Source organism: Peromyscus leucopus, chromosome 8a, assembly GCF_004664715.2.
Source record: "Peromyscus leucopus breed LL Stock chromosome 8a, UCI_PerLeu_2.1, whole genome shotgun sequence".
NCBI lineage: Eukaryota > Metazoa > Chordata > Mammalia > Rodentia > Cricetidae > Peromyscus > Peromyscus leucopus.
In genome coordinates, this window is record NC_051085.1 from 21518741 (window position 1) to 21545145 (window position 26405).

Sequence of the window (26405 nt, forward strand, 5' to 3'; positions counted from 1 at the left end):
GATGGCATTTTTTTTAAGCTCCGCGAACAGTTCTTATCACTCTCAGCAATCTACTCCAATGGCTTTATTCTGCCGTGGATCTTAACAGTATACCCTCACTCTAGCAAAATTAGGGATGTTTTCAGTAGCAGCTGGGGCGGCAAATGCTACTTCCTTTTCTGAATCCAAGTGACCAACCCTTGCTCCAGCATGTTGCTTCCTTCAGCTTTTCACCCGCAGGTGGCAGCAGCGGGCTCCAGAGCGCGTGTCTGCAGGTAAATGCAGCCATCAGTTCTGGAGGGTCACCAACCTGGAAGGGCACACAACCAGCCGGATGGTCCTTGAGGTCGGGTAGATAAGTGCTCCAATTTCGTCTGACCCCTCCGTTGTTGAGAAGAAAGCAGTCCAAAGCAGCCACACTAAACTCATGAATTTCCTCTGGTTCCCTCAATTTCCCAACTTCAAGCAGCAACTCAGTCCTTTCCCTGCAGCAGGGTCAGCTTCGAAACTCTCCAAGCTCCTACCTTTCCTGTCCTTGGCACCTGGGTGCTGAGCACGGGGCAATGGGCTGTCCTAGCTTTCTGGGTTCTCAGCTCCGCTCGGGTTTTCCAGAGGGGCAGAATGCCTTAGCCGCACTTCAGTTTTAGCCCACCACCCCTTCCCATAACCCTACTCCCCTAAGCGCGCACGCACACACACACACACAGAGACACACACACACACACACGCAGATTGCTCGCGCCTAGTGCTTCTGGCTGAGCTGCCTGAGCAAACCCGACACCAAGCAAGCAAGCCCGGGCCATGCCACCGGGACTCCACCGGCCCGATGATGATGCTTCCCGGTACCCCCGTCACCACCACCGCCGCCGCAGCTCCTGCGCGCCACGCCGCGCCACCACGCCCGCAGCGGCCAGGGCTGGCAGCCCGGCTCCCACCTCCGAGAAGTTGTCGCCCGGGGAGGGGACCGCGGGCTCCGGAGGAGGAGGACCCCTACACATCGGGGCGAAGGGGAGGGGCGCCACCGGGACGGTGCGTGGACCCCCGCAACCCGCCCCACGCGCGTAGCAGCCCGGGGTGTGGGGGAGTGGTGTGGGGGGGGAAGAGCTCAGAACCCCCACCGTCCCCGCTCCCGCCCCGCCGCGCCCCGCCCCCGGGCCCGCCGCCCGCCCGCCCGGTGGAGCGCCGGGAGCAGCCGCCCGCCGAGCGCGCAGGGAGGCAGGCAGCGCCCGGCGCGCCTTTCCGCCGCCCCCGGAGCCCGCGCGCGCGCGGGGAGTGCGCAGGGCGAGCGGGGCGAGCGCGCGTCGGGCGGCGGCCGCAACTTGGCGGGCCAGATGCCCCAGGGCGCGGTGGCGCTGCCAGCCTGCCGCTGCCGCCCCTGCGGGCCCGGGGCGCGTCTCCTTGGGCGGCGCTGCCCGCGGCGCGGCGTGTGCACCGAGCGAGTGAAGGTATGTGTGGCGGGCGCGGCTGGAGCTGCCGCCGCCGCGCAGGCAGGTCCTAATGCCTGTCACTTCCCAGGACATTGGCAGCGGCAGCCCGGAGCCCCCGAGCCCTGGGCAGGTTTGCCTGTCCTTCCCGGCGATCTGATTGGATAAAGTGGGGGTTCGACGGTGGCCGACGTGGGACAGTCTGGCTGTGGCAGGGGTCTCGGAAACCATGGGTTATTGCAGTGGCAGGTGCACGCTTATCTTTATCTGTGGCATGCAACTGGTAAGTGACGCTTGGGTCCTCTTATTCTGTAATGTGCCTTTGAGAGAGTGGGCAGGGACTGTAGTAAGAGGTCTGCCATTGAGCAGGACAGAAGGAAAAAGAAAAGAGAAAAGGTGACAGACATTACCTGGATTTAAATTGATTGTAGGGGTGCAGGAGAAGTGAGCCTTTGTGCCCTCCCCCATTTCTGTCCCTCTAAAGACAGTTTTGCAGGTGCGGGTTAAACTTGTTATCTTTAATTTCTTTAAGGGAATCGAGATGTAGCTCTTCTTTTATGCTTGGCAACCCTGTTAGTGTAACGGGGTGATTGTCATATATATTTTACTATATATGTGTGAAGTGGAAATACAAATTATCAGACTTTTCTTTCACATACTTGTTTTGCAGTGTCTTTATTCATTGTGATTTGATATTTTCTAGGAATATTTTGTCGCGTAGTTCTCTTAAAAAAAACTCCTTGTTTAGGTCAGATGGTATTCTTACAGCATTCTGAGCTAGAAAGCCACACTGAGTTCTAAAAGTGTGTAGATTGAAGAGAAATACTTAGATAAACTCTGCAATACCATTGCTACAAAGTGAACCAGTAACCTTTAAATCATTATTGCTACAACAATTCTAAGAAAAAAATAATATCTTGTCTTCCGTTGTGTATGGTATTGCCACTGAAATAGATACTATTGTCTGATCTCACAGGATGGAGAATTATATTACTTTTTGAGGAATGTCCTGTAGCTGCTAAAAAGGCAAGAAACCAATAATGTCTCTAAATTTCAGTTCCTAAGGGCCATGGAAGGAGGGGCTGAGGGGAGTGTAGAGGTGAAAAATTACGACACTGGCAAATGGTTAATTTGAGGTAGGAAGTACTTGCTTCATCGGCACCAAGTAGCCTTCCATAGAATTAATCTAAATAGTTAGCCTCGCTTGTTTTAAGAAGGCTGGGGAATTGTAGGATGGAAGGCATTATTGAAAGCCTAGTCATTACAAAGTGCTTAAATGAATAAGAATTTGCTGTTGAAACTGACAGAATTCCTTAAGTTTTCTTCACTGTTTACCAGCTGTGAAGACCAGCGGCAAGGTTTTTTTTTTTTTTTTAATTTTTAATTTGTTTAGCTAAAGTAGAGTTTTTGAGGCATTTCAGCTCTGAATTTTTCCCCCCTCCAAGGAAAGTTCCCTGATGATGTATTCTTGGATCTGTGAATTGCGTACTATGGACTTGGTTGTAAAGGAAAAGAAGACAGAACAAGCGATATGATTTTAGGAGTTTTAGGTTTTCACAATGCTATATAAACCAACTTCTGGTTCTCTATCATAGATTAGTATAAGTTTTGCAGCATGCCACTTTTGCTGCTAATGATAGGGTTAACCAGAGTTTACTTTGTAAAACTACCTATACAGCCCAGATGTCCCAAGTTGTATTACATTTTCCAAATGTTTTTATTTTTGTATATGTTTCAGAATATTTTATATTTGCATGTTCAGAGTGTAAACGCATAAAACTGAGAATAGGTTGGTGGGTAAAGCATGCTTATGTTCAGTTTAAAAAAAAAGTAAGTTAATACTCTTTTAATGAAAGAGGGGTTTTATTATTGTAGCAGGGCAGTTGTATGTATTAGATCAAATGACATTTTGTGTGACTGCTATACGTTCTTAAAATAATTGGAAAAATATAAATATACCAGCAAGTAAGGTAAGTTTACAAATATGATACAGCTGTAGTTTTCTTTGTGTTTGTGCCTGGGTGCATGTGTGTGCCTGTGCATATGTGTCCATGCAGCTGTGTATTGTGGAAGAGTTAAAATACTTTTCGGAAAAGATACCTTAATCATGGCCAAGTTCTCCAACCAAATAAAGTTGTCTGCAAGATAGGAATGCTCAGCCTATGCAAGCGCACATTTGAGTCCTGAGAAGTGTCTTATGCTTTATGAGAATCGTGGTCTGTTTCCATTCCCACTTCTCGTGTCAGCCAGCAGGCTAATATAATTAGCAGCCATGTTAATGCAGATGCAGAACAAAAAACAAAGGACAAAGAAAATTAATTGTTTAGATAGGGTGAAATAATCACACCCTTTAGGACCTAGGAGATTCTTGTTAATTGCTGTGTTGTAGAGATATTTATGTACTTGTACATAAAATATGCCTTTGCAAATAGTTGTAGAACACCTATGAGAAGAAGCTAGTGTTTTCCTCTATGCTTATGGATATAAAATGTTTATGTATCTTTGAGCTACATCACAGATCTCCAGAATAAGTTTTGACTTGTGTATCATTGACTGACATGAAACTTCACGAAGTTTTGTTGACTTCTGATGTGTTCAGCTTGTGTTAGGACACTTGGACACTTTTTACTTTCATAACTGTACCTTAGATTTGTTAAAAGTGAAGGAAGTCGAAGATATCTAAGTTTAAAATCTTTCTTTTTTTTGCACTAACTTTTTAAAATCTCTACAAGCATTAATCTTGAAACTTATAAGTATAATACTGTGTTATAGTTGAAAGGTTACATCAATTTACAGCTAATCTTAGGAAAAGATGTGGTATCTTTAGGTACTGTAGAAATAGAGACCTCACTTGTCTTGTTGTTTTCAAAGCAGATGAGGTATTTTGAACATTTAACATGCAAAGAACAGGGTGAAAAGCTCCACAGGCATTTTCTGGCCAGGAGTCTATATCCTTGCTGTGAATTATATAAAATATTTTTTCTCTTAATGTTTGAGAGAGTGTAAGCATAAACATATACTATTGGAATATCTGGAAATCAGATTGTAAGATAAATTACAATTCTGTACTATGATAATCCAATATAAAACTTCCATTCTATGAGAAAGTGTCTGCTTGTCTCCTAAATGGAAATCTTTGAGCTGTGTGGTTAAACTGGCTTCAGATATAAGGGTGATTCTTGCAAGAAGGGATGTGATTTCTGGAGAGAGATTTGCTTCATTGGCAGAATCCAGAATTTAAGCTCATAATCGCTAGAATGTAATTTCCTTGTTATCATTGTTGCCTTCACTGCTCAGAAACTGAAGATTTCAGATAGTAACAGAAATCATCACTGTATTTCCAGTGATGGGTTTAGTAGTACAGGCCAAGCCCAATTTAACTTCTTATTTACAGTCTTCAGACAGCTAGTGAAAGAACCTGCCTCTTCCCCACCCAGTTTTACTTTGGGTCAAAGACGACTTCATATAAATGTTGAAAAAGAAGTATTCTAATATTTTCCAGTGACAAGAAATAACTCAATTATAACACAGAAGAACATAGCTTATTTTAGATGGAAAACACAACTTCGTTTGCCAGTAAGCCAGTTTCAGATCTCACACATTTTCATACATCAGAGGCCTGTGTGGCATGAAGTGTGTATCTCATAAACTACTGAAAGAAAGTCTAGATTTGCTCTCAGCTGATTACCACTTGCAAGTGATGTTCTTGCCCATGTAATCTATGAAATGTTACTAACTTGGAGCAGGTGTCACTAACAATCAGGTTAGCAGCAGGGCCTGCAGCTGGGTGAAGCAACACATTTGGAAATTAAGCATGATAGTTGCTTTCTCCTGCACAGTTACTATGCATTTTAGGCCACGGATGTAGACATAAATAAAACAATTTTCTTTTAATTATAGAGTACTATATCTGTTATGGCTCTTATGCATTGTTCTCCATTATTTGGTGAATATTTGATTACTTTGGAGAAAATCAAAGCATGGACATGAAGTAACTCGGGAAGTGTAGGTGGAGTGTTATGGTGTTCTGGGGGTACTGCATTTGACATGTTGTTCACGGATCTAACTCACAAAGAAGAGTGAAAATTCCCATATGGCACTTTAGAAAGTTGTGAAATTGAAACATTCTAAGGGGTTTCTAACTTGTAAAAATAGCTTCTCTTGTTGTAATGTTTTCTTTACATGTACAAAAATATTTTTTGGTACATCTTAAAACACTCATTAATTATAATTAAGCATAATTATTTTTTCTGTAAGGTTTACCGAGAAAAGGATAGAAAGTTCTCTTGATATCTATCCTTGTGTCTTTAAAAAAAAGTGGCGAATTGGTATGATGTTCTATACCTCATTTCAGTCAGTCACTTGTAGAACTCTTCCCCCTTTCTCCATACAAAGGCTTGGATAGGCAGTACCCTCTGTGCAAAAGGTCAGCATGTTCCTAGGGTGGAGCCAGGATGTAGGTGCTGTCTCAGAAAAGTAAATGGCCATTGTCCCCTCCTTTCCCCAAATGGTGCTTCTTTACTTTGGAGTCAAATTTTCTACTTACCTAATCAAGAATTTCAGAATAGAAGTCAGGGATACCTTGAAATAGGCAAGCTTGCTTTCGGGGGCGGGCACTGTTTCATTGTTGGATATGTATATGTCCTCTAAATTAGAATTGCAGATATGGAAACAAATTTTCACGCTTTTGTGTTTATAACAGAAATAAAAATATAATGCTAGCACCAATTGTACTAAATATTTTTTATATATTTCTAGTGCCTAAGATTTTTAGGGAGTATATTTTACTTACAGTGATAGATTTTCAAATTATACAGTGTCATCTGCCCATAGGTTTATATTAAACTACCACTATACCTTACAACACACAGGCATCAGAATCAAACCAACACATGGGAAGCATGTCCTCATCCAAATATCCTTCAGTTTTTGACTACCTCCCTATGGAAACTTGATAGCTGTTTGTAGCAGAGTAAAATACCATAATTTGTCACCTAGCAGTGGGAACAGATTCTGAGAAAAAGCATCATTAAGTCGTTTCATTGTGTGAACATCATAGAATTTATTTACACAAACATGCATGGATCACTTGCTACATGGCAGGTGGTAGAATATGGCCATGGTCTTATGTATGCCTGCAGTCAACTGAAACATTTCAGAGTGTGTGGCCATCCATAGACAACTTTGGGGCAGATATATTGCATGCAGGGTTCCTTTTTTAACCTGTCTTTCATAATAGTGATAGGTTGAAATAGTATTTACACCTAAGGTCTCTAATACATGAGAGAGTAAAATTGTAGTGTGTTTTCTTACCGTCACCAAGAAATTGGAAGATGTTTAAAAACTGAAAGCACAACATGAAACGATGTTATGTTCTATTATCAGACAGAGTGGGAAGTGAAATTACCAGTCAGCTTTCCTCTTTAGTGTTCCAGGTGTATTCAGGTAGAGAAGCTGTTAGTGTTGGGGAAAATTACTTCATCTTCCTAAGAACTACATCTTCCTTGTTTTTTGTATTATTTCTAAATAAACACAGCATGTCTAATGTTTAGGAGCACCTAATTCTAAATGTGCTGTAAGCTGTGCAAGTTTTGTGTGGCTTTTAAACCTGAAATAGCCTCTACTTCTAGTAATTTTTACTTTTTAAACTACCCATAGGCTAACTTTGGTGTCTATAAAAAACTTACTTGAAAGTTACAAAGAAGTTCATTTTATGCGTGCTTTCAGACAAATTAGTTCTCGAACCATGTGTTTTTGCAATACAAGTATCCTTCAAAAATCTAGCTTTGATAAATATTTAAACAGCAATGAAAACTTACATGTTTATTAGGAGCTTGCTTGAAACTAAATGCTATTCTTTCTAAAGAATAAAATTTAAAATAAAGAATAAAACACTAAAATTTCCTGCAGTAATCCTAAGAAGGAGGTGGCAAATTTTAAGACCATCGCTGAACAGAAATAAAGAGTTTTCAAAGTCACCTGAGAGTGTGGGGGAAGATCTTGCATTCAAACCCAGATATATAGGACTTGGAACTTTTGTCTTCGTTCCGCACTTCCTCCCTTCCATGTAAGAAAACAGTATCAGCAGTTTTAACAACTACATTTTTTTTCTGCAATAATAGCCCACACAATATTACTTAGGCTTAGAAAGGCCCTTGACTTCAGGGCCCTGTCCAAACCTCCTATCCAAGAAATCTAAGAGTTTTAACTGATATGACCTGTTGGTGTATGCACCATAGAATAAGCTTAAGAGAAACTTGCCACTGTTGAGTAAGTATCTTGCCCTGTCCTTAGTGGAGTCCAAGTTGACTCAAACCCTATGAAGTATGCTTGTGGTGTCTTGGAGAAGTAATTCCTGCCTGTGTTTCTGTAATCATTCCAGTTGACAAAGAAATTATTGCTTCTTTGATTTATGGTTAACTTTTGTCAGATAACCACTGAACGTAGTTTTGGAACATGGGTGTGTACACTCACAACTGATTCCACAGGAGGAAGAGATGCACTCATTTGTTCTTAAATTTGTTATTTTTTTTAAAAAAATCAGTCCTTGACAGAGAGGTAATGCAAGACATTGTTAATTGGCTGTGGATAGAGGCCAATCTGCAGACCTTGAATTCATCTAGACCACTACAGAATGGAAAGGACAGAGTAAGTAGGTTATTTATAATATATATTAGTGTGGTAGAGAACACTTCTTGAACTTAAATTTTCATTGATGTCTCTATAAGACCTTGTAACATGGGTGTACTGATGTCTTCCACTGTTTCTGACTTCTTAGGCCTGGGAAGAAGCCAGGTACTCTTAATTTCTAAGGACTTTGTTTATATTTATGGTCTCTGAGCTGACCTTAAGAACTGCGGGCCACTTAGAGGTGATCTTGAGTATGTACATATGTTCTTGAAATTTTCCAACCCAACTAGAGAATGAGGTCATTTCTTCCCTTGGCTTGTGACTGATGTGAAAGAAAGCTTTTCTTCTGGACAGACTATGTCTGCTTCTCCCTTCTAGCCCAGTCCTATTCAGAAGTTTAAATAAGAGACATGGAAGGTCTTTTCACGATTCTCGTGTCTTTGCAATCAATAGGGACACAGATGAATCTGAAAGCAGCCTTCAGCTTGGCAATGCTGGAATGGAATTGGATTATTTACTGGTAAAGCCCCCTGACCAAATAACTCCTCCTTGTGCTCAGCACAGCCTTGAAAGAGAAGGGAGAGAATGTGCTGAGGCCGCACAAGATTAAGTTAGAAGCCAGATTGTTCTCGGCCCAGTCTCGTGTTGTGCTTGCCATTTATAGTTTGGGTTCTGTTTCCTCATTTGAAAAATGGGGCAACTAATTCCTGACCCATATATCTTGAAGTGTGCTTAGGAGAATCCAGGGGAAGAAGTATGCTTAAAATATCATTGTAATTATTAATGGTTTAAATCTTTCACAACTTCACATCTTGGGATCCTAGGAATACTTTTAAGTGTGTTTACATACTGTTGCAATTTGCATCAAGAGAACTGTGACCCTAGTAGCAAAAACTAGTATTGTTTTAAATGAGTTTTTAATTTATCCACCCGTAAACTTGGGCAGCTATATAAAGCATTGTAACATCAGCTGCTAATAGTTTGAAATAGATTAAAAAATATGGAACATGAATGATCCATACATATTAATATTTTATTAATCTTTGAGAATTTCATACATACTATTTTGATCATATTCATCTTCACTGCTGTCTGTAACTCTTTCATATGGCCCCCAGTTTCCCACCACCTCCTGACTATGAGGCCCCCTTTCTATTTTAATAACCAAGATCAATTTGTGCTGCCAATATGCTTATGAGTAGGGCCATTCACTATATATAGTCTGGTGAAAACCCACCAGAGGCCACACCCATAAAGAAAACTGATTCTTCCTCCCCCAGAAACTGTCAACTGTTAGTGGATTTGCATATTGTTCAGTATTCATTGAGAATTAAATTTGGATTTCACAAAGCACCCAGCATTTCAACTCAGTGTTTCTAAAACTGTTATGAACACTTGAAACAAATTCTACTGACCCAAAAGCTCTTTTGCTTTTCTTTCTTGCTCCCTAAGAATCACAGTATATATTAGCATAGTAAGAGTTCCATAAACCTTGCTTTAAAGAAACTCTGCTTGATTCTGCTTGATTCTGCTTGATGCACCTGATATTCACAAAGTGCTTGCAATGATGTAAGAAACGATTTTGTTATTGTTGCTACTTCTATTCTATGGAACTAGTACCTTTTTCTTTTTTTCTTTCTTTTTTCTTTCTTTCTTTTTTTTTTTCTTTTTTGAGACAGGGTTTCTCTGCGTAGCTTTGGGCCTTTCCTAGATCTCATTCTGTAGACCAGGCTGGCCTTGAACTCACAGAGGTCTGCCTGGCCCTACCTCCCGAGTACTGGGATTAAAGGTGTGCACCACCGCCGCCCAGCCTGAACTCATATTCTTAGCACTAGTTTTCAGCAAAATATTATTCCAGGGTAATGGTGTGTCTAATAGTTAATATTAAATTAATTGTCTAAATAGAATTTAAAAGTCAGTATGGAAACAACTGTGCATATTTCTAACAAATAATAATGCATAAAGTAAATACCTTATTATCACATATTACCGAATATTACATACTTAAAGAATTAGAACATTACTTTTTAAAAGACATTTGGCTATTGCTTATTAAGTTTACTTGATTTTATGGAAATTAAGCTTCAACTACTAACTTGGCCGTTCAGCCTGAAATTTAGTCAAGTTTGGTTGCTGACATTGCCAACAGTATGGCACGCCACTGGAGTAGAAGGATGATGTCTTGAGGTTTAAAGGCCAGTGGAAAGGCTGTCTGCAGAGGCACGCCCTTTCAAAGTGGTAGATGAGGATCTGCATCTATATCTGAAGTCTACAACTGTGCTGCTCCTCACACATTGCTTCCTCCATGTTTGCCTTCACAGGGCAGGTGATGAAGATTCCTCCTACTGACCTCTGTTTTCTGATCAATGCATGCATGCCAAAACAGTAACACATTGAAAATCCCCGACAATGCTTTATTCTTTGAGAACAAATGGGGCTTAGTTTGGAGTGCAAGTATCAATTCATTACCCCTTTTCCGTTCACAGAAGTCTTTGTGTACATCTATATTATGCTACCTACACAATAGAACAAAGAGATATGTTGAAGCCTTTTGCTGTGTGTCAAATGATGTAGGGGGGTCAATGTTAACTCTGAATTGTTCAATGGTGTGGACTTTCTATGATCCCAATCTCAGAGCTTTCCAGGAAGAAGAGATATGCAAGGTTGATCTCATTGAGTATTATTTTTAGATACCACTGGGAGACAAATGTGGAAAGAATTTTCATTGGGTACCACAGGAAGAGAGATTTGTTTGCTGGTGATGTTCTGCTCTGTGTTTTTGGCTCCTGTAGAGGGACTGCCCTGAGTACCTCTTTAGTTACAGCACCTGCAGCAGTTGGGGGCAGGTTGCTTGTGAATTTTCACCTTGGACTTGCTGGATTACAGTGATGATCTGTTTAAAGTGTTTGAAAAAAATGTATCAGATTATCCCCATCAAGTAGGATTCATGAAATGTCTACAAATGAATGATTTAATGAAAATGTACTGAATAAACTCTCTTCCCTTTTGATCACTGGGGTTAGAGCTAACTGAAAGCAATGCCAAGCCATATTTCTGTCATAAATCTAATATCTAATGACTGTAGTAACTTAAAATTAGTTTAAGTTGCGAGCTGATCCATTCTTATTTATTTGCTGAGCCATCCTACTTATTTACTATGTTGGTTAACTAGAACGGGTTGACTGACCTCTGTTCATCCTGTGCCATAAAGTCCCATTTACATTCACTCTAAATAAGATCAGTATTGCCAAGACACAGCTGTCCATAATACTGAGCCATCTTGTCAATCTTTTGTTTCCTGGTCAGGTTTTAAATAGTTAATTTATAATAGCTCAATGTTACATTAGCTGGTGTTATATAATTCAGTGGATACCACATTGTTTAACTGGCTTATTAGATCATTACTTGAGAGGCTGTATGAGATCAAGACAAAAATAACAAAGCAGATTCTGCCTTTATGTTTTGTCTCTATAGGAAAAGTTCTAACTGTACTTATCATGGACTTTTTGGCAAATCTGCAAAAGCTACTACTTACTCATAACCAGAGAAGTACTCACAGTGATTGTGGGCCCCACAAGCATCTGGTCCCCCATTTGTAAATCCATCAAATGTGGGTGAAAATCATAATTCATAAAATGATTTTTCTGAGGTTTTCTATTTTATGGGAAGCTTTTGGCTATCATGGCTTTTAATTATAATTGATAAATTATATGCACATTTGACATATATTACATATTTTAAAGACATATATACATGTATTTGTGTGCAGTGTGTGTGAGTGTGTGTGTGTATGTGTGTGTGTGTGTGTGTGTATGTGTATAACTCAAGCTATGATAAGCTCCTGAAGGTTTCTGTGTCAGAAACAAACTAAACCTGTAACAAAGAGACTCAATATATGCAAGTATTTGCAATATAGAGCAGCATGGCAAAATCTCTATGAATACAACTCTAAGGAAATTTATGTAGAGGATTAGTTATAACCTCATAAGTTGATCATCCATTATGTAAAAGACTGGTAGATGGCAGGCCAGATTGCTGTAGTGAGATTGGAGAAAAGAACAAACCAAGCGAAGGGAATGGGAATAGTATAAGGCTGAGGATGAAATAGTGTCAGCTGATAAAGCAGATGGTTCCAGGAGGAACAGGAGAAACAGAGGGTTCAAAGGTAAGAGTCTGGCTCATAGATGGACTCGAACCTCTTCAGAAGAAATCTCAACATTGTAGAATACAGTATGTGTCTCTCTAGAGCTTAGCCATTGGGGTTCATGACATAGTGCCCAACAGTAGGAAATTAGAAATGCCCAAAGCTAGAAAGCCTACTGAGAATGTGAGGCCAAAATGACAGTGGAAAGAGGACAGCATTTCTTTAGAGGCCTTTGTGAAATTAGATGGTATGCATTTGTAGACAAACTCGTTTCTTTTCTATCAGTATTCAACTTTGTAAGAATTGGAATGGAAAAGTAGCAAACGAAGAAAGTGTCTTTGTGGATTGAAGAAAAATCATCACCTGTGAATGAGCATTTTGTGATATCTGTAGGCATAAATATAAGCATGATTTCAGAATGGGAAGGAACATCGGATAACTGGGATGGTAGCAAAGACAGCTGAAAGTAAGAAAGCAGGCCAGAGTGAGCCAAGCAGAGGCAGGAGCTGAGCGAATCACAGAGAGGAGTACTTCCTGTATGGTTTACATCACATCCTGTGATTCATCCTGGGGTGTAGTGTCTGTAGGCACAGAGGCCCAGGTGTTATGAGGGTCGTCACTGTGCACTGTGACTTCCAAAGAATGATTGAAAAGGAGAGGCTGGAGAAGAGCAGGGGAGAGAGCAAGGTTGTTCTATGGCTTCTACACAATGTTGGGAATTTGGGGAAAGTTTTTTTAACCAGGTGAGTAGATAATAGATAAAGATGGTTATGAAACCATGTCCAGAAGGAGCTGAATTGGGAGGGCAATGCTTTGGGAAAAATGGACATTCTTCTGTGTAGATGGATGGAATAGGGAAGGATAAAGGATAAGGGATAAAAATAAAGTTTTATTTCTTCAGTTTGACAGTATCAGTAGTAAGGACTGGATAGTCTGGTAATTACAATATTTTACTGTATCCCTCTCCTGTGTATAGTAGGTGAAAATGATATATACTCAAAACAACAAAAATATATAGAAACTACCAATTCTCACCCCCATGAGATAAGCTGAGATAAAGCAATGAACAACTAGAAATTGTGGGGACTTTTCTTCACAACAGATTCTGAGTTGTAAGAGCTCAACTGAAGGGGTTGGCTAGTGTAGAGCATGAATATGGTAGATCTGTAAGAGTCATGTATGCACCATGCTCTGAATCAGGTTGGCCAGAGCCCTTGACATAGTAACATAATTGTTTTTGTGTTGCTTTGTTTCAACAGAATGTATGATTTTATTTGTCATCACTCTGAAGAAGGTAGCAAGCTTTATAATTTTACTTGTTCTGGTTTAAAACAGAATAGAATTACACACGAGACTGTAAAGTTTCCGCAAAATCCACAGATGTTGCAGGTTCACTTCAAAACACATACTGGACCCAAGCTGGCATCCTGCCCAGATATCCCATCTCTGTTGTCTTTTGGCATGGGAATAAAGAGTGACCAGTGCTTATGGATATTGCTAGAGTGGGAAACTTCAGGGGATATCAAGGGGAAAAGTCTGTGTTTTTGGAACTTTGGGTTTTTGCACTGTGGAAAACAGCAAAGTCATCCAAGGCCACCCTGTCTGTTACGACCAAAACTTGCTGCCAGCAACCTCTCAGCCATCAAGTGGAATGAGAATAGAATTCTGTGGGAATGGAATATCCAAGGAAACAGCCTAGACATCCATGGAGGCATTTAGAAAACTCTGAATAATTCCAGTGTGTTTCCAAACCAGCAGCAAATGAAGAGAACAAGAAAGTGAATGAGCAGAGGGGGGGGGACTGGGGGGGGTGGTAAAAGAGAGATTGGAAAGTAGGCTGAGACATCCATTAGGGAAGGGTGCTGACTAAGGATTTGTGGAAATATCGATTATGAGCCCAAGTTGAGTCTTGGTTTATTTGAAAGCTACTTTTTATGACCAATTATATGCTCTACCAAGCCTTTAGCATTCTTGGCTGTTTTGTTCAGTTTAGTTTGAGCCAGGTGGACTTTATCTAAGGCCCAGTCAATGTCACCTTTATTTTAATGCCAGTAAAGAATACTAATAGATAATGGACAATTTTAGTTTATTTTGCTTCTGATAGAATGCTAAAATATTAATAATTTTTTTCCTTTATGAGAGTTCTTAATTGAAAAATATTTTAAAGAAAGAATTCACATTAATTACATGTATATAATAGTTTTTGCTAAGGGAAATATTTATTTCCTGAATATGAGGTTTTAGGGCAAATTATGAATTTTTAATCTTATAAAAGACTTTGTCATGAATTAGGAACAGTATGAATTTCAACGAGAAAGACTCATTTTTACAAACTCTAAATAATTTAGAAACTTTTACTTGCACTTATAAACACACACACACACACACACACACACACACACACACACAGGTACATGTTCACACATATGTAGTAGGAAGTTTTTCTGGTCCCACCAGGCCCCTGTAGTCCTGTGGCCCACTTATAAAATAATCATTCAGAAGCTTATATTGATTATAACTGCTCAGCCATTAGCTCAGGCTTGTTACTGACTAGCTCTTACACTTAAATTAACCCATAATTCTTATCTATGCTTAGCCATGTGGCTTGGTGCCTTTTCTCAGTTCTGCCTTGACATCTTGATTCCTCTGTGTCTGGCTGGTGACTCCTCCTCAGCCCTCTCTCTTCCCAGAATTCTCCTCATCTGCTTGCCCCACCTATACTTCCTGCCTGGCTATTGGACCATCAACACTTTATTTAGCAACCAATCAGAGCAACATATATTCAGTGTACAGAAAGACATCCCACAGCACACATACCTACTCATTCATGATCACACACTCACTTTCACTTTCACATACTCAGATACTTTCACACACATGCATATCACAATGCTCACATTACACACACATACACACGCACACACACAAACACTCACACATATACACTTACGTATACACACCACTGCCCTTTAGCAACTTATGTCTGAAAACTTCTTAAGTAATTACTATTCATTACATGATCCCTGAACCCAGGAATATTCAAAGAGCATTTTACTATTTGATATCCCGACTCACTGGAAAGCCTAGGTATTGTCCGAGATCTTTTAAATGGTCCTATCTGCTACATAATTTCTCTTGATCCAACTTGATTTCTTTGGCTAACAGTCTTTTTGTGAACTCTGGATGCCTGAGGAAGGGGAGTAAATTACGAGACTTCTTGAAGGTCATTTTCAGCTTGATGGGTTTATGATTAAATTTTGCACTTTAACATTACCCTTCTCTAGAAGGACCAGACTAGAGGTTCTTTTCTGGTTCATTGTGATTAAAGAGAATTAATGTATCATCTGATGCATTTTACTCGAAGACAAACCAGATCAGTGTAAAACAGAAACCATCGAGGGAAAAAAAGAAAGAAAGAAAGAAGGACCAAGTAATTCCTGGAGGTTAGATCTAGAAGGAGATGAGCCTGTCTTCTCAGCAGTTAAGTACAACCCTCTAAAGGTACACTCGGGCCCTCTGGATGTCCAGCTGAATACAACGGTATAAAGATGTGTGTGTGTGTGTGTGTGTGTGTGTGTAGTGGGGAATGATATTGAAAGAGAAACAAAGGAAGAGAGAGAATAGAGGGGATGTTCTCTATGGGAGACGACTTAGTCAGCTGAGAAGATTGTATGTGAATAAAGGACCTGGTTTTACTTACAGCACTCTCTTCATTTACCAATCCATTGTTCTAAATGTGGTGGGGTTTCAGTGGGTCTTGTTAACTGCTAATCTGGAATGCTCAGGTTGGAAACCAGGAGTCTTCCATCTGCTGCCTTCTACAAAACATCAATGCAGAATGAAACTGAGACAGGGAACAGAGAAGCCTACTGTATTCACTTGAAACAAGTGGAAGTTTAGGTAGGCCAGATTGCAATTATCCCCCTTTGGAATGTAGCCAGGACACACATTAGAGTGTGCTCCTCTCCGAGTAGCCTAATTAAAGAATTGTTGAGAACTAACAAAGTTGGCTGACTTGCAAAAGTCGGTGCTTGCTAAAATTTGTAAGTTATAAGTGCTTAACAATATGACCTGATTTTTATGCTGGGGTCATCTTATTAATTAAAGTTTTCCCATCATCTAATTAGAAGATAGAGACTAAACAGAGTCTAGAGGGCTCCCAGTCTTACTTGGTAATTTAAAGAAAGGAGAAAAAAGAAAAACAGAACCCAATTAAGGCAACCAAATGGAAAGCTAAAACCTAGACAAGCCTTCAGAGGCACCCCATACCAGCCAGGTAATTATTTAGGATGAACTTCCAGGAAAGCAACGTCTCAGGGACACCAGTGAGTTAGCTTGGATGAGTAGAAGTCTGTGTCAGTCCCCACAGAACTTCTTGGACTGGAAAGGAGTGCTTGACCACATGACCAGTGGTGCCTGTTTAAAATAAATCGTTTCATCCTTGCCTCGGAGGGCATTCCTTAGTTTTCATCTCCAATGGTACTTTGTCAAATTAGCGGGAGAAGGAAGAACTTAAAGAGATTTGAAATGAGTATCTGAGAATTTAAAATGCCTTGGGAAAAAGACAGGCAGAATATTCTGAGTATTTCCCCAAGATAAGGTCCTGAGTTTAAGCTGTGATGTTTAAGTTCTCAATAACCTGGAGTTTAGTTGGCACCTGCATTTCCTAACCATATCTGCCTAGAACAGGGCTGCAACCAAACTTAACAACAATGTAAGTGCAGACTAAGCCTTACTCACAAACCCATTTGAATGAATATGACTCAAACCATAGGGGAGAAAATAGTTTGTTGCCTGATGATTTGGATTTTAAAACAAAGCAAGTGCTATTTTTTTTCCCCAGCAACACTGTTCAGGATTCATTTGAGGGGTTGTACTATGTTTAATGAGTAATAGTGTGTGTCAGCAACCAGGTCATTATATAAATGGACAATGAAGGGAGTGTAAAGATTACTCACCTGACAGGAAAAGGTGTTAGGCATGAAACATTTATACAGCTCATGGATGTTTGCATATATGGTCATTGAGAAATGACTCCTTGTGGAATCATGGTGCATGCATACTGGCCTTCACTATTTTGGATCAGGCTCTTATTTTTCAGTTTGTAGGATGAAAACAGATGTGTCAGGCCAGGTGCCGGCAGGACGAATGTCCAGGTAAGGTGGTGTTCAAATGCATGATGCAGAGCAAATCATTTGATCATGCTGTCTCTAAAATGTATTCATTTATTTAATCTGGGATTAGACTCTGTTTTCCACTTAGAGTTAGCAGTTGTAAAGCTTTGTTGCTATGGACAGCAGACTCTGTAGACTGACTTGCCATGTTACCAAACAAACCCAACACCATTAGCTGTCTTTGTGAATGGAAGCTTCCATTACATAACAAAAGGTGGTTAATTTTCCTTGTACTGTAAGAATGGTCTATCCATTGTATCTACTGTGGGTGTATGAATGTGACAAGCAGAGGGTGGATGATTGGAGCAAGGGGTCAGGCCTTAGGAAGATGAGGGAGCTATCAGAAATACTGTTTCTTTTGAAGGTCTCTTCCTCCTTGGATAGAGCATATAAAAAGAACTTGTGTTAATCTAGTGTATGTGATATCTGTGTTTGGACTGAAGGATCTGTGAAGGTGTAGTGGGGATCATGAATGGATAGACGAATGGATAGACGTGTGAAGTAATGGGTTTTAGAACATTGCGCTGTTTTTAAAAGCCTTATTACTGGAGCCAGGTTTTCAAATCCTGACTTGTCAGTATATGTCACTTGGCTTACGTTACTTGAGATTTCTATGCCTTGGTTAAACTAGGATGATAATGGCACTTAAGACATGAAGAAGAGGAAATAAATAGGCAATACATCTGACTTGCTATTCATACCTTGTCAAGAGTTTTGAAATCTGCAAAGGGTTAAAGTTTTACAGAAAGTGGCATGTAGTCAGAATCATTTCTCTATTCTGTAGTGACAAGTTCAAGGCAACATTTAAGGACTAGTATTCAGAAAACATAGGAACAATTCAGATGGAGGGGACTGAAGTCTAGGAGACCACTCAGTATGCTATTGTAAGAAGTACCATGTCTTATGATAATGAGAGCGTAGCATGATAGTTACAACAAAATGATGATTAATACAAAGAAAAAAAATACTTTCTTTGTAAATCACAGTTGATATGAAGTGTCTCCATGGATACTCCAATTAAAGAGTAAGGGAAGAGATCACTTGATCTTGGCTTCCATCAGTTCTAAGGGGGAAAACAGAGGAATACTTGTTGGCACATGATGACAGTCTTTGATAGAAAAGTTGAGAGGATGGCAGGCCCTGGTTCCCCGGGGAAAAAAAAGGAGGGGTGACACCATTGCTGTGAGCACTCAGCGTAGAGGTGGTAGAGATCACTAGTTAAGTGAGAGTGACTAGGAGCTTGTTTTGAATTCTTTTGCACTTGAAGTGGCAATGTAGAGACAATGAAAAGCGGCAGTCTTAATGGTGATGGACATGTCCCTAGGCAGTTGGAAAATTTATATAGAGGTCAAACTTAACAACTCGGATGACTTCGTTCTGAAAGCGCTAGCAGGAAACGAAAGGCTTTGTGGGTCACAGTTTCTAAAATACCTCTCATAAAATTTGGAATGGAGGAGGAATGGTTGGAGGAAAAAAAAGTCTATTTGCTGTGTGTGGAGAAGGAGCCGAGACTTTGTAATCAAGACGGTAGACAAGAGTAGGAGAAAGGATTGATCCTATGGGTGAGACACAGATGTGACTATCAATGAGAGAGGTGGGAAAGCTCTGAATTGGAAGCTCAGGGAGCTTTGGTGAAGATAAAGCCGTTTTGTCAAAATGGAAAAAAAAATCAATGTAATCTGGGACTCTGGAAGAAATGAGTACTTAGGAAAGGAGGCATGCTAAATAGACCCTTTTTCAGAAGTAAAGAAAATACTGAGGGAAGAGGCAGGCTCTTTGGGGGTTTACTTTTAGGTTTGCTTTTCACTGTGTGACCTTTGATGAAGTGTCTGTGACGAACAAAATTTGTCTGCACATAGGTTTTTCATCTAGGAACCACTTTTGACCTTTGGACAATTTTAATGTAGATTGAAATACTACACATGTTTGGGATCCTGGAAACAATTAGAAAAGCTCCCTGGGCAGGCATCTAAGCAGATGGATCTTACATGATTCAAACACACACAAATAAGCTTGTGTGTCTTGCCAGTAAGACCGTAGCAGAGTCAGTCACTAGGACCCCTTTACACATACAGTGAAACTACTGTCTAGGAGCTTGTATTCACTGTAAAGCAATGTAGACTGTTTTGTTTGTTAGTTTTGTTTGTTTGTTTTCAAAACAAGACTTAACTATGTTACCCTGACTGTCCAGGAACTCGCTGTGAAGGCTAGGCTGGCCTTCAATTCACCGAGATCTGCTCGCTTATGCTAGGATTGAAGCATGTGCCTTAATGGCAGGCTGAATGCGGACCATTTGGAGAGACAAGGTGAAGCAAGATCTTTCTGGCAGCTATACTTATGGTAGAAAATTAAAATGAGCAGTCGAAATGAAAGGAAAGAAGATGTGTAACAGGAATAAGAAGTTAAGAAGTACAGCTCATTGGGGATATTGGAGTAGGAGTAGGGTGTTATCATTAGTTCCTGTGCTACTGCCTTTCTCTGGAGGCTATTATTTTGGGAACTTAAAATTCAATAAACGTACTATTAATTAATTACTTAATTTGGTGTGTGTGTGTGTGAGAGAGAGAGAGACAGAGAGACAGAGACAGAGAGACAGAGAAAGAGACAGAGACAGGGAGAGAGGGACGGGGAGGGAAATAGAGCTAGATAAACAGAAATAGAGAAATACACACACACATACTCTCTTTCTCTCTCTCTCTCTCTCTCTCTCTCTCTCTCCTCTACACACACACACACACACACACACACACACACACACACACACACACGGCGGAGAGCAAATGTGAAAACTGATATTCTTCATATATGCTCTTTTCACAATGTGGGTTCTAGGAACCAAACTCAGGTTATTAGGCTTGGCTGCAATGCCCATATCTGTCATCTCCCTGGCCCTATTTTATGATTTAAACACAATTGTTTCCTAATCCATTCATCAAGGGAAAGGGTTTGATATTCAGAATACCAGTTAGCCTACCAGGTACATGTTTGTTTTTATATCTCAGGGAAATATTGATTTCATTATTCTCTTTTTCAGAAAGTAAGACATACATTATATCTTTTTTGTTTTCAAAGGTTGCCCTAAACCCATTCTGATTGCTCTAAGCATCCAAATGAGGTTGTAGTCATGGATTCATAGTTATGTTTTGGGGTGTCAGTTTGGCAATGGGGGTAAATTGTGATGGTTAATCTTGATTTTTGACTTCATAGAATTTGGAATAACCATTGACACAAACCATTGTGCATGTTCGTAGGAGACTAAGGTGGGCAAAAGCATCCTGAGTGTTCATGGCATCTTTCTTTGGGATGAGGTTCCATAAACTGCACAGAGAGGAGAAAGTCAGCTGAGCCTTGGCTTCATTTCTCTCTGCCTCCTGACTGCTGATGTGATTTAACCAGCCACTTCAAATTCTTACTGCTATAACTTCCCTACCATAGTCAACTGTATATCAAACTTGACCGCACAGACGTTCTTTCTTTTTTAAATTGCTTCTGTCAAGCATCTTGTTGCCACAACAAGGTAAGCAATCAAGACGCTTACAAACCCCTGTACTGTTTCTCAGGGTTGGGAAGAAGTCAGATATAAAAGAGACTGGCTGCGGATGAGAACATGGTTTTGGGTTCTTAGATGACTCCATCTAGGTGTGTGCATAGTAGAGAAGGGAGTGACCTCTCTTGGATCTTATAAATGAACTATACCATTCATGAGGATTCTGCTCTCATGACCCAAAGGCCCTTGTGTCCTAATGAGTTGAGGTCATAATTTTATCATTTAAATATTTTTCCAGGTTAGGTGGAGGGTTTTCAGACCACAGCACAATCATTAATATTCAACAATTTAATTCAATAATCTTCCATCCTAGAGATAGTGATTATGTTCAAGAGATATTTCTAGTTTAGAATAGGTTATTGGTAAAGTTAAATTAGAAGGCTTATTTAATGGTCTGTTTTCAGATAGACTATCATTACCACTTATTTTGAACAACAACAAAAAAAAAAAAAACAAAAAAAAAACAATGAGATACCGTAATTCTGAAAAAAAAAAAATAGTGCTCATTCACCAAGGCCCAGTTATGCTAACTACTGTATATTTTCTTAAAGCACAGGATGGATAGTTTAAGTTTTCTGAGATTCCCTGAAAAGGATCATTAGAGTACACAACATGGGGTAAAAATGGGAAGACTCACCTGTTTCACTACATGGTGTCAACCTGAGCTTTCCCCAGAGACTCCCTGAAAGTGGCTCAGCTGCCTGAATGAGCCCAGCAGAGCAGCTCATTTTGCCCTCCGGTAAGACCCCCACACGCTGTGTGTTTGAAGAGCTCCTGTGCTCTAAAAACAATGATAAAAGCCCTTAGGCAGCATTGGGGATGGTACGTGTTTTCAAACAGTTGCCCATCTCATTTGGAGAGATGGGATAAGTATCATTAAAATGGGTAACTCAAATCAGTCAAGGCACTTTTCTAGAAGACGTAGATTAAACATGATTAAGAACTGCTGTGGTTTGCCAATAGATACTATTTTGAATCACATTAATTTCTGCATTTAAAAATACATGACTGCTTTTAGTGCTTTAGTAGCACATTTAGCATCCACAGAAAGGCAGGGATTTAGTGGGCTAATTCCATTATGCAGTATTCTTTGGACTGAGAAGTATTCGAATGCCTCTGATAGATGTCCCAGCAAGGCCACTGGGTCAGCACCATTAACAGATGCAGGCCTAAGACTGCAGGGAAAGGAGAGGTGTTTTTTTTTTTTTTTTTTTTCCTCCAAAATGTCCTGGAGAAATGTGAAAAAATAAAAATTGTTGCAACACCCTTCAAAGGTCATTTAAATTTTACTCTAATGGGACGAGGTCTAATGATTCATTACTTCTTTAAAATTCTTGTTAAATACAAGATTTACAATTTTAACTATTTTTAGTTAAATAATGTTAACTCAATTTTACTAAATGATAACTAAATTGTGTTTACTAAAAACAATGTTTAGAAGTGGCAAGTGAACTAACTGTGTTCTCCAACCATTGTAATTGTAATTTCCTTTAAAGCATTTTCTTTTTGTTCAGCCAAAGAAAAAAACATTATATCCAGCAAATCTCATTCTTCCTTCTACCCACACCATTAGCAACCAGCCTTTTCAACTTTTGCCTCTAGGGATTCAATGTAATTCCAATAAAATTCCAATGACTTCTTCACAGAAAAAAAAAAAAAAGGAAACCTGAGAGATTATACAAAAACAGACACAAAACAGTCCAGGATGGACCCAGTTATCCTGAGCCAAAAAAAACACTATTGGAGGGATCACAACACCTAATTTCAAATTATTCTACAGAGCCATAGTAATAAACACAGGATGATTCTGGCACACAGATCATTGTCATTGTAAGAATGGAAGACCCAAAAGTAAATCTACACAGAAATAGTCATCTACTTCTTATTTTTTTTTTTTTTTTTTTTTTTTTTCCCCGAGACAGGGTTTCTCTTGTGTAGCTTTGCGCCTTTCCTGGAACTCACTTGGTAGCCCAGGGTGGCCTCGAACTCACAGAGATCCGCCTGGCTCTGCCTCCCGAGTGCTGGGATTAAAGGCGTGCGCCACCACCGCCCGGCCAAGTCATCTACTTCTTAACAAAAGTGACAAGAAACATGCATTGGAGAAAAGACTGCCTCTTGAACAGATGTGTTGTGTGACAGTATTCTGGGGAGATGCGAACAGATGTCTACTCATTCCAGCAGTGTTCCACAGCATGCCAAAGTAAGGATACTACCAAAGATAAGTTTGGTGAATCAATGTGTTTCATGTAGGTTACTTACTAGAGTATGGGTGAGGGGTACTTATAGGGACAGGAAGGACTCAATGATAAGCTGTTTCACCAAAAGTCTGTTCTATCGTATGTGACAGCTTACAAAAGCTGGGAGGGTACTGCACAATGTTCATGAAGCTGCATAGTTTGGAGAGTGTCTTTTTTTAGGCAGCTCAGTTGATCTGAGCCTCTATTAGACAGCTACCTTTTCTGAAAGTGTTCTCACCAGTCCTTACTACTTATCTAAGTTTGAAGTATTGGGAAGGAGGGACGTAGTGTGTCTGGTCATTTTCAGGAACTTCCTGAAGATTCTGAGTTGTTTACTTTCTGAGTCTTAAAAGTCTTCCCTTTGGAAGTTCCTGAGTACTCATGGGATTCTCTGAAAGGTGAAACTCCTCAACCCCCTTTTAAAACATTCTGAGTGTTAATGAGAATCCCTCCAAGATGGAATGTCTTATGTTGGAGGAAACTGTTACACGGAAAAATGATCCTGGGAAAACAAGATATCTACATACAGAAAAGTCAAAGAAGAGCACTCTCTCTCTCTAACTCTATATAAAAATCAGCTGAAGAGATTGAAAAAATTTTAATGTGAGATATGAAACATTGAAATTGCTAGAAGAAAATAAGCCAAATATCATTACCAATACTGAATCGCACACAATTATAGGTTAATGTTATAAAAATATTCCAATTAAATAAGTAAGTTGAAAAGTATTTTACTGTAGCAGTTTATAGGGCATCTTGTCCCATAATGAAAAGGTAACTAACAGAATAGGGTGGGTTGCTCCCTAGCAGGGAGATTGACAGGAAGAGGGACATTCCTTCCCTTTCATGTCAGCTGGCCAGTGGTCCTATTTGCAAAGCTGAAGTTGCACTACAGATGCAATTAATATGCAACTTTTATTTAAAGCTACAAACCTCACTGAATTTTTTACTCTGGGGAGTTTGTTGTTTGAACATTTTTGCAAAAAATCCTTTAAAGTGTCCTTATAACTAATGGGTGTTGGCTTTAGTAAGTTACAGTTTTAAGAACTACAAAGTTTTGATTACTTTACAGCAATTTGTACTAACATTCTCTCTTGAAATGATTCTGGATAAAAATAATCACAACAAGATCTGTTAAGTAATAAAATTATAGTAGAAATTAGACACCATGTGGGGTGTGTGGTCTCTTGTTATAGGAAGGTAATTCATGGTATGTTTTCTAAAAATGTATGAAAACCATGTGTAAGATTGACTAGGAAACTGTCAAACTAGATTGATTGCCTTGGGGACTAAGTGATTGCATGAGACTTCTTGCCTTTCCTCCTTTAAAATATTTATATTATTATCTCTCTGTGTGTGTCTTTGTATGTGCAAATGCTCATGCACATGCTTCCCAGTGTATATGTGTGTGTGTGTTTAGGTCTAAGGACACCTCTGTCCAGTCAATTCTTTCCTTCCTTATTTAGATGGAGTTTGGGAATTGAACTCAGGTTGTCAGACTAGTGCAGAAATTCTTCTAAGTCATCTTGCCAGCCCAGTCACCCCTTTATTTCTAAATTACTTATAGGAGGTTAACATTTAGTGAAAACAATTGCATATATTTTTGTTTCACAAAATCAGAGCCTTTCAACACCTTTTACCAAATATATTGAGCAGTGACTGGCTAGGTGAGGTACTGGAGGATGGGATGGTACTTGAGGTATGTTGTCAAGATTTATAATCATATCAAACAGCACCTTTTAAACCTTTCATTTAACATTTTTTTTTATTTAGACTATCCAGCTCTGATTCTTTTATTTTATGTCTTGAATGTGCTTTAGTATAATTGTTAGTAAATGCCAATTAAAGCAAGGGTATTTTCATTGCCTACAAAATTCCCTATCTTGGAAAATTAGAATGTGGTATTTGAATTAGAGAGAGAGAGAGAGGGAGGGGAGGGAGAGAAAGACGAGGGAAGACGGAAAGAAGGAAGGGGATGGAGTAGGAGGAGAGGAGAGAGGGAAGGATGGACAGAGGGGGAAAGATGGACAACTTCTCACTCAAATACTAGAAGGTCAAGGAGAAGCTTACTCAAACAGCATGTTTGAGTGCGATGATGCTATCAATATCACAGTGTTATAATTCAACCACCAGATGTCCATGTATTGAACAGGAGATGACTTAGATATTGGCATATTGGCCAAGAAATACAGAAATTCAGCTTACTTTTAAAACTGACTCTTTTAGAACATTCTCTCTGGTGAGGTCCATTGTTCTTAGGCAACCATTTCTGAATCGGATGGTATCTGAGAAGAACTGAGCTCACCAGTTCATGGTGCCATGAACTTGCTGCCGTCTTCTGTTTTGTGCTCTAGGACTCTAGAAAAACAAAATAAGTAAAGGCCTAAGCAATTTAAGAAAACTTCAATATGCTTGTTTAGTTCCTGCTTATTCCTTCTTTTTTATTTTTATTTTATTTTTGAGATTGTATTTTAATTACACAGTTCTCCCTTCTTTATCCTTCCTCGAAACCTTCCAAAATACCTGTCCTGCTTTCCTTCAAATCCATGTCCTCTTTTTTAAAAATATCAGTTATTAGTTGTTATTGCATGTATATATGTACACACACACACACACACTCCCAAATATAACTTTTGAGTCCATATAACATTATTTGTAGGTGTGTTTTCAGGGCCCACTGTTTGGCACTGGACAACCAATCTGTGTGCTCTTCCCTGGGCTGCTCTGTTTTTTGTTTTTTGATTTTTGGAAGAAAAACCTGCTGCTTGGTAAACCCCAGAGCTGCCCCTACTCTCTTATGTATCCATTGGAAGATTTCTCTTGCGCTGGTAAGACTGAATGGAATCAAACCATTAGTGTAGCTAATGGCCCATAAATACCCTGTTTTCACTGCTTTTGAAGTTCAGAGAAAGAGTTAGAAACCCCTTAAGGCCCTGAAAACAATTGCACCCGAGAAGCGAACGTGGGAAACAAAATGTCCTTTGTTTTGAAAATTAAAAAAAGTCTACCATCTGAAGTCTGCTGTGGAAGCCAAGCCAACTACTGGTCTCCCAACAATTCTTTACTACTAAATATTGAAGCCATCCTGTTTCTTTCTGTATTTAACAGATGTGAGCTTGAAATACTTAGACAAATCCTTTAAGAATTTTTGTCTTCTTCATAATGAGCTATCTTGATGTATTATACTGTATTTCCATTTTCTTCACAGTTCATCCCTGCTTTCCCAATGAATTTCCAAGGAAAGAGGCCAAATCATGTTCTCTCTGTTTA

At 39.6% G+C, this 26405-nt stretch overlaps 1 protein-coding gene across 3 annotated transcripts in view; it reads left to right on the plus strand.

The window, feature by feature from the left end:
• Positions 1-1230: 1230 nt before the first annotated feature.
• Positions 1231-26405, plus strand: part of Nkain2 (sodium/potassium transporting ATPase interacting 2) — a 1053517-nt gene continuing 1028342 nt past the window's right edge. The window contains exon 1 of one of the 3 annotated variants that reach the window (XM_028868382.2): positions 1231-1686. In XM_028868382.2, coding sequence (XP_028724215.1) covers positions 1633-1686 — 54 coding nt within the window. In that variant the 5' untranslated portion in view covers positions 1231-1632. The remainder of the gene's footprint in view (positions 1687-26405) is intronic. The other 2 variants (XM_028868380.2, XM_028868381.2) reach the window with 2 other exon arrangements.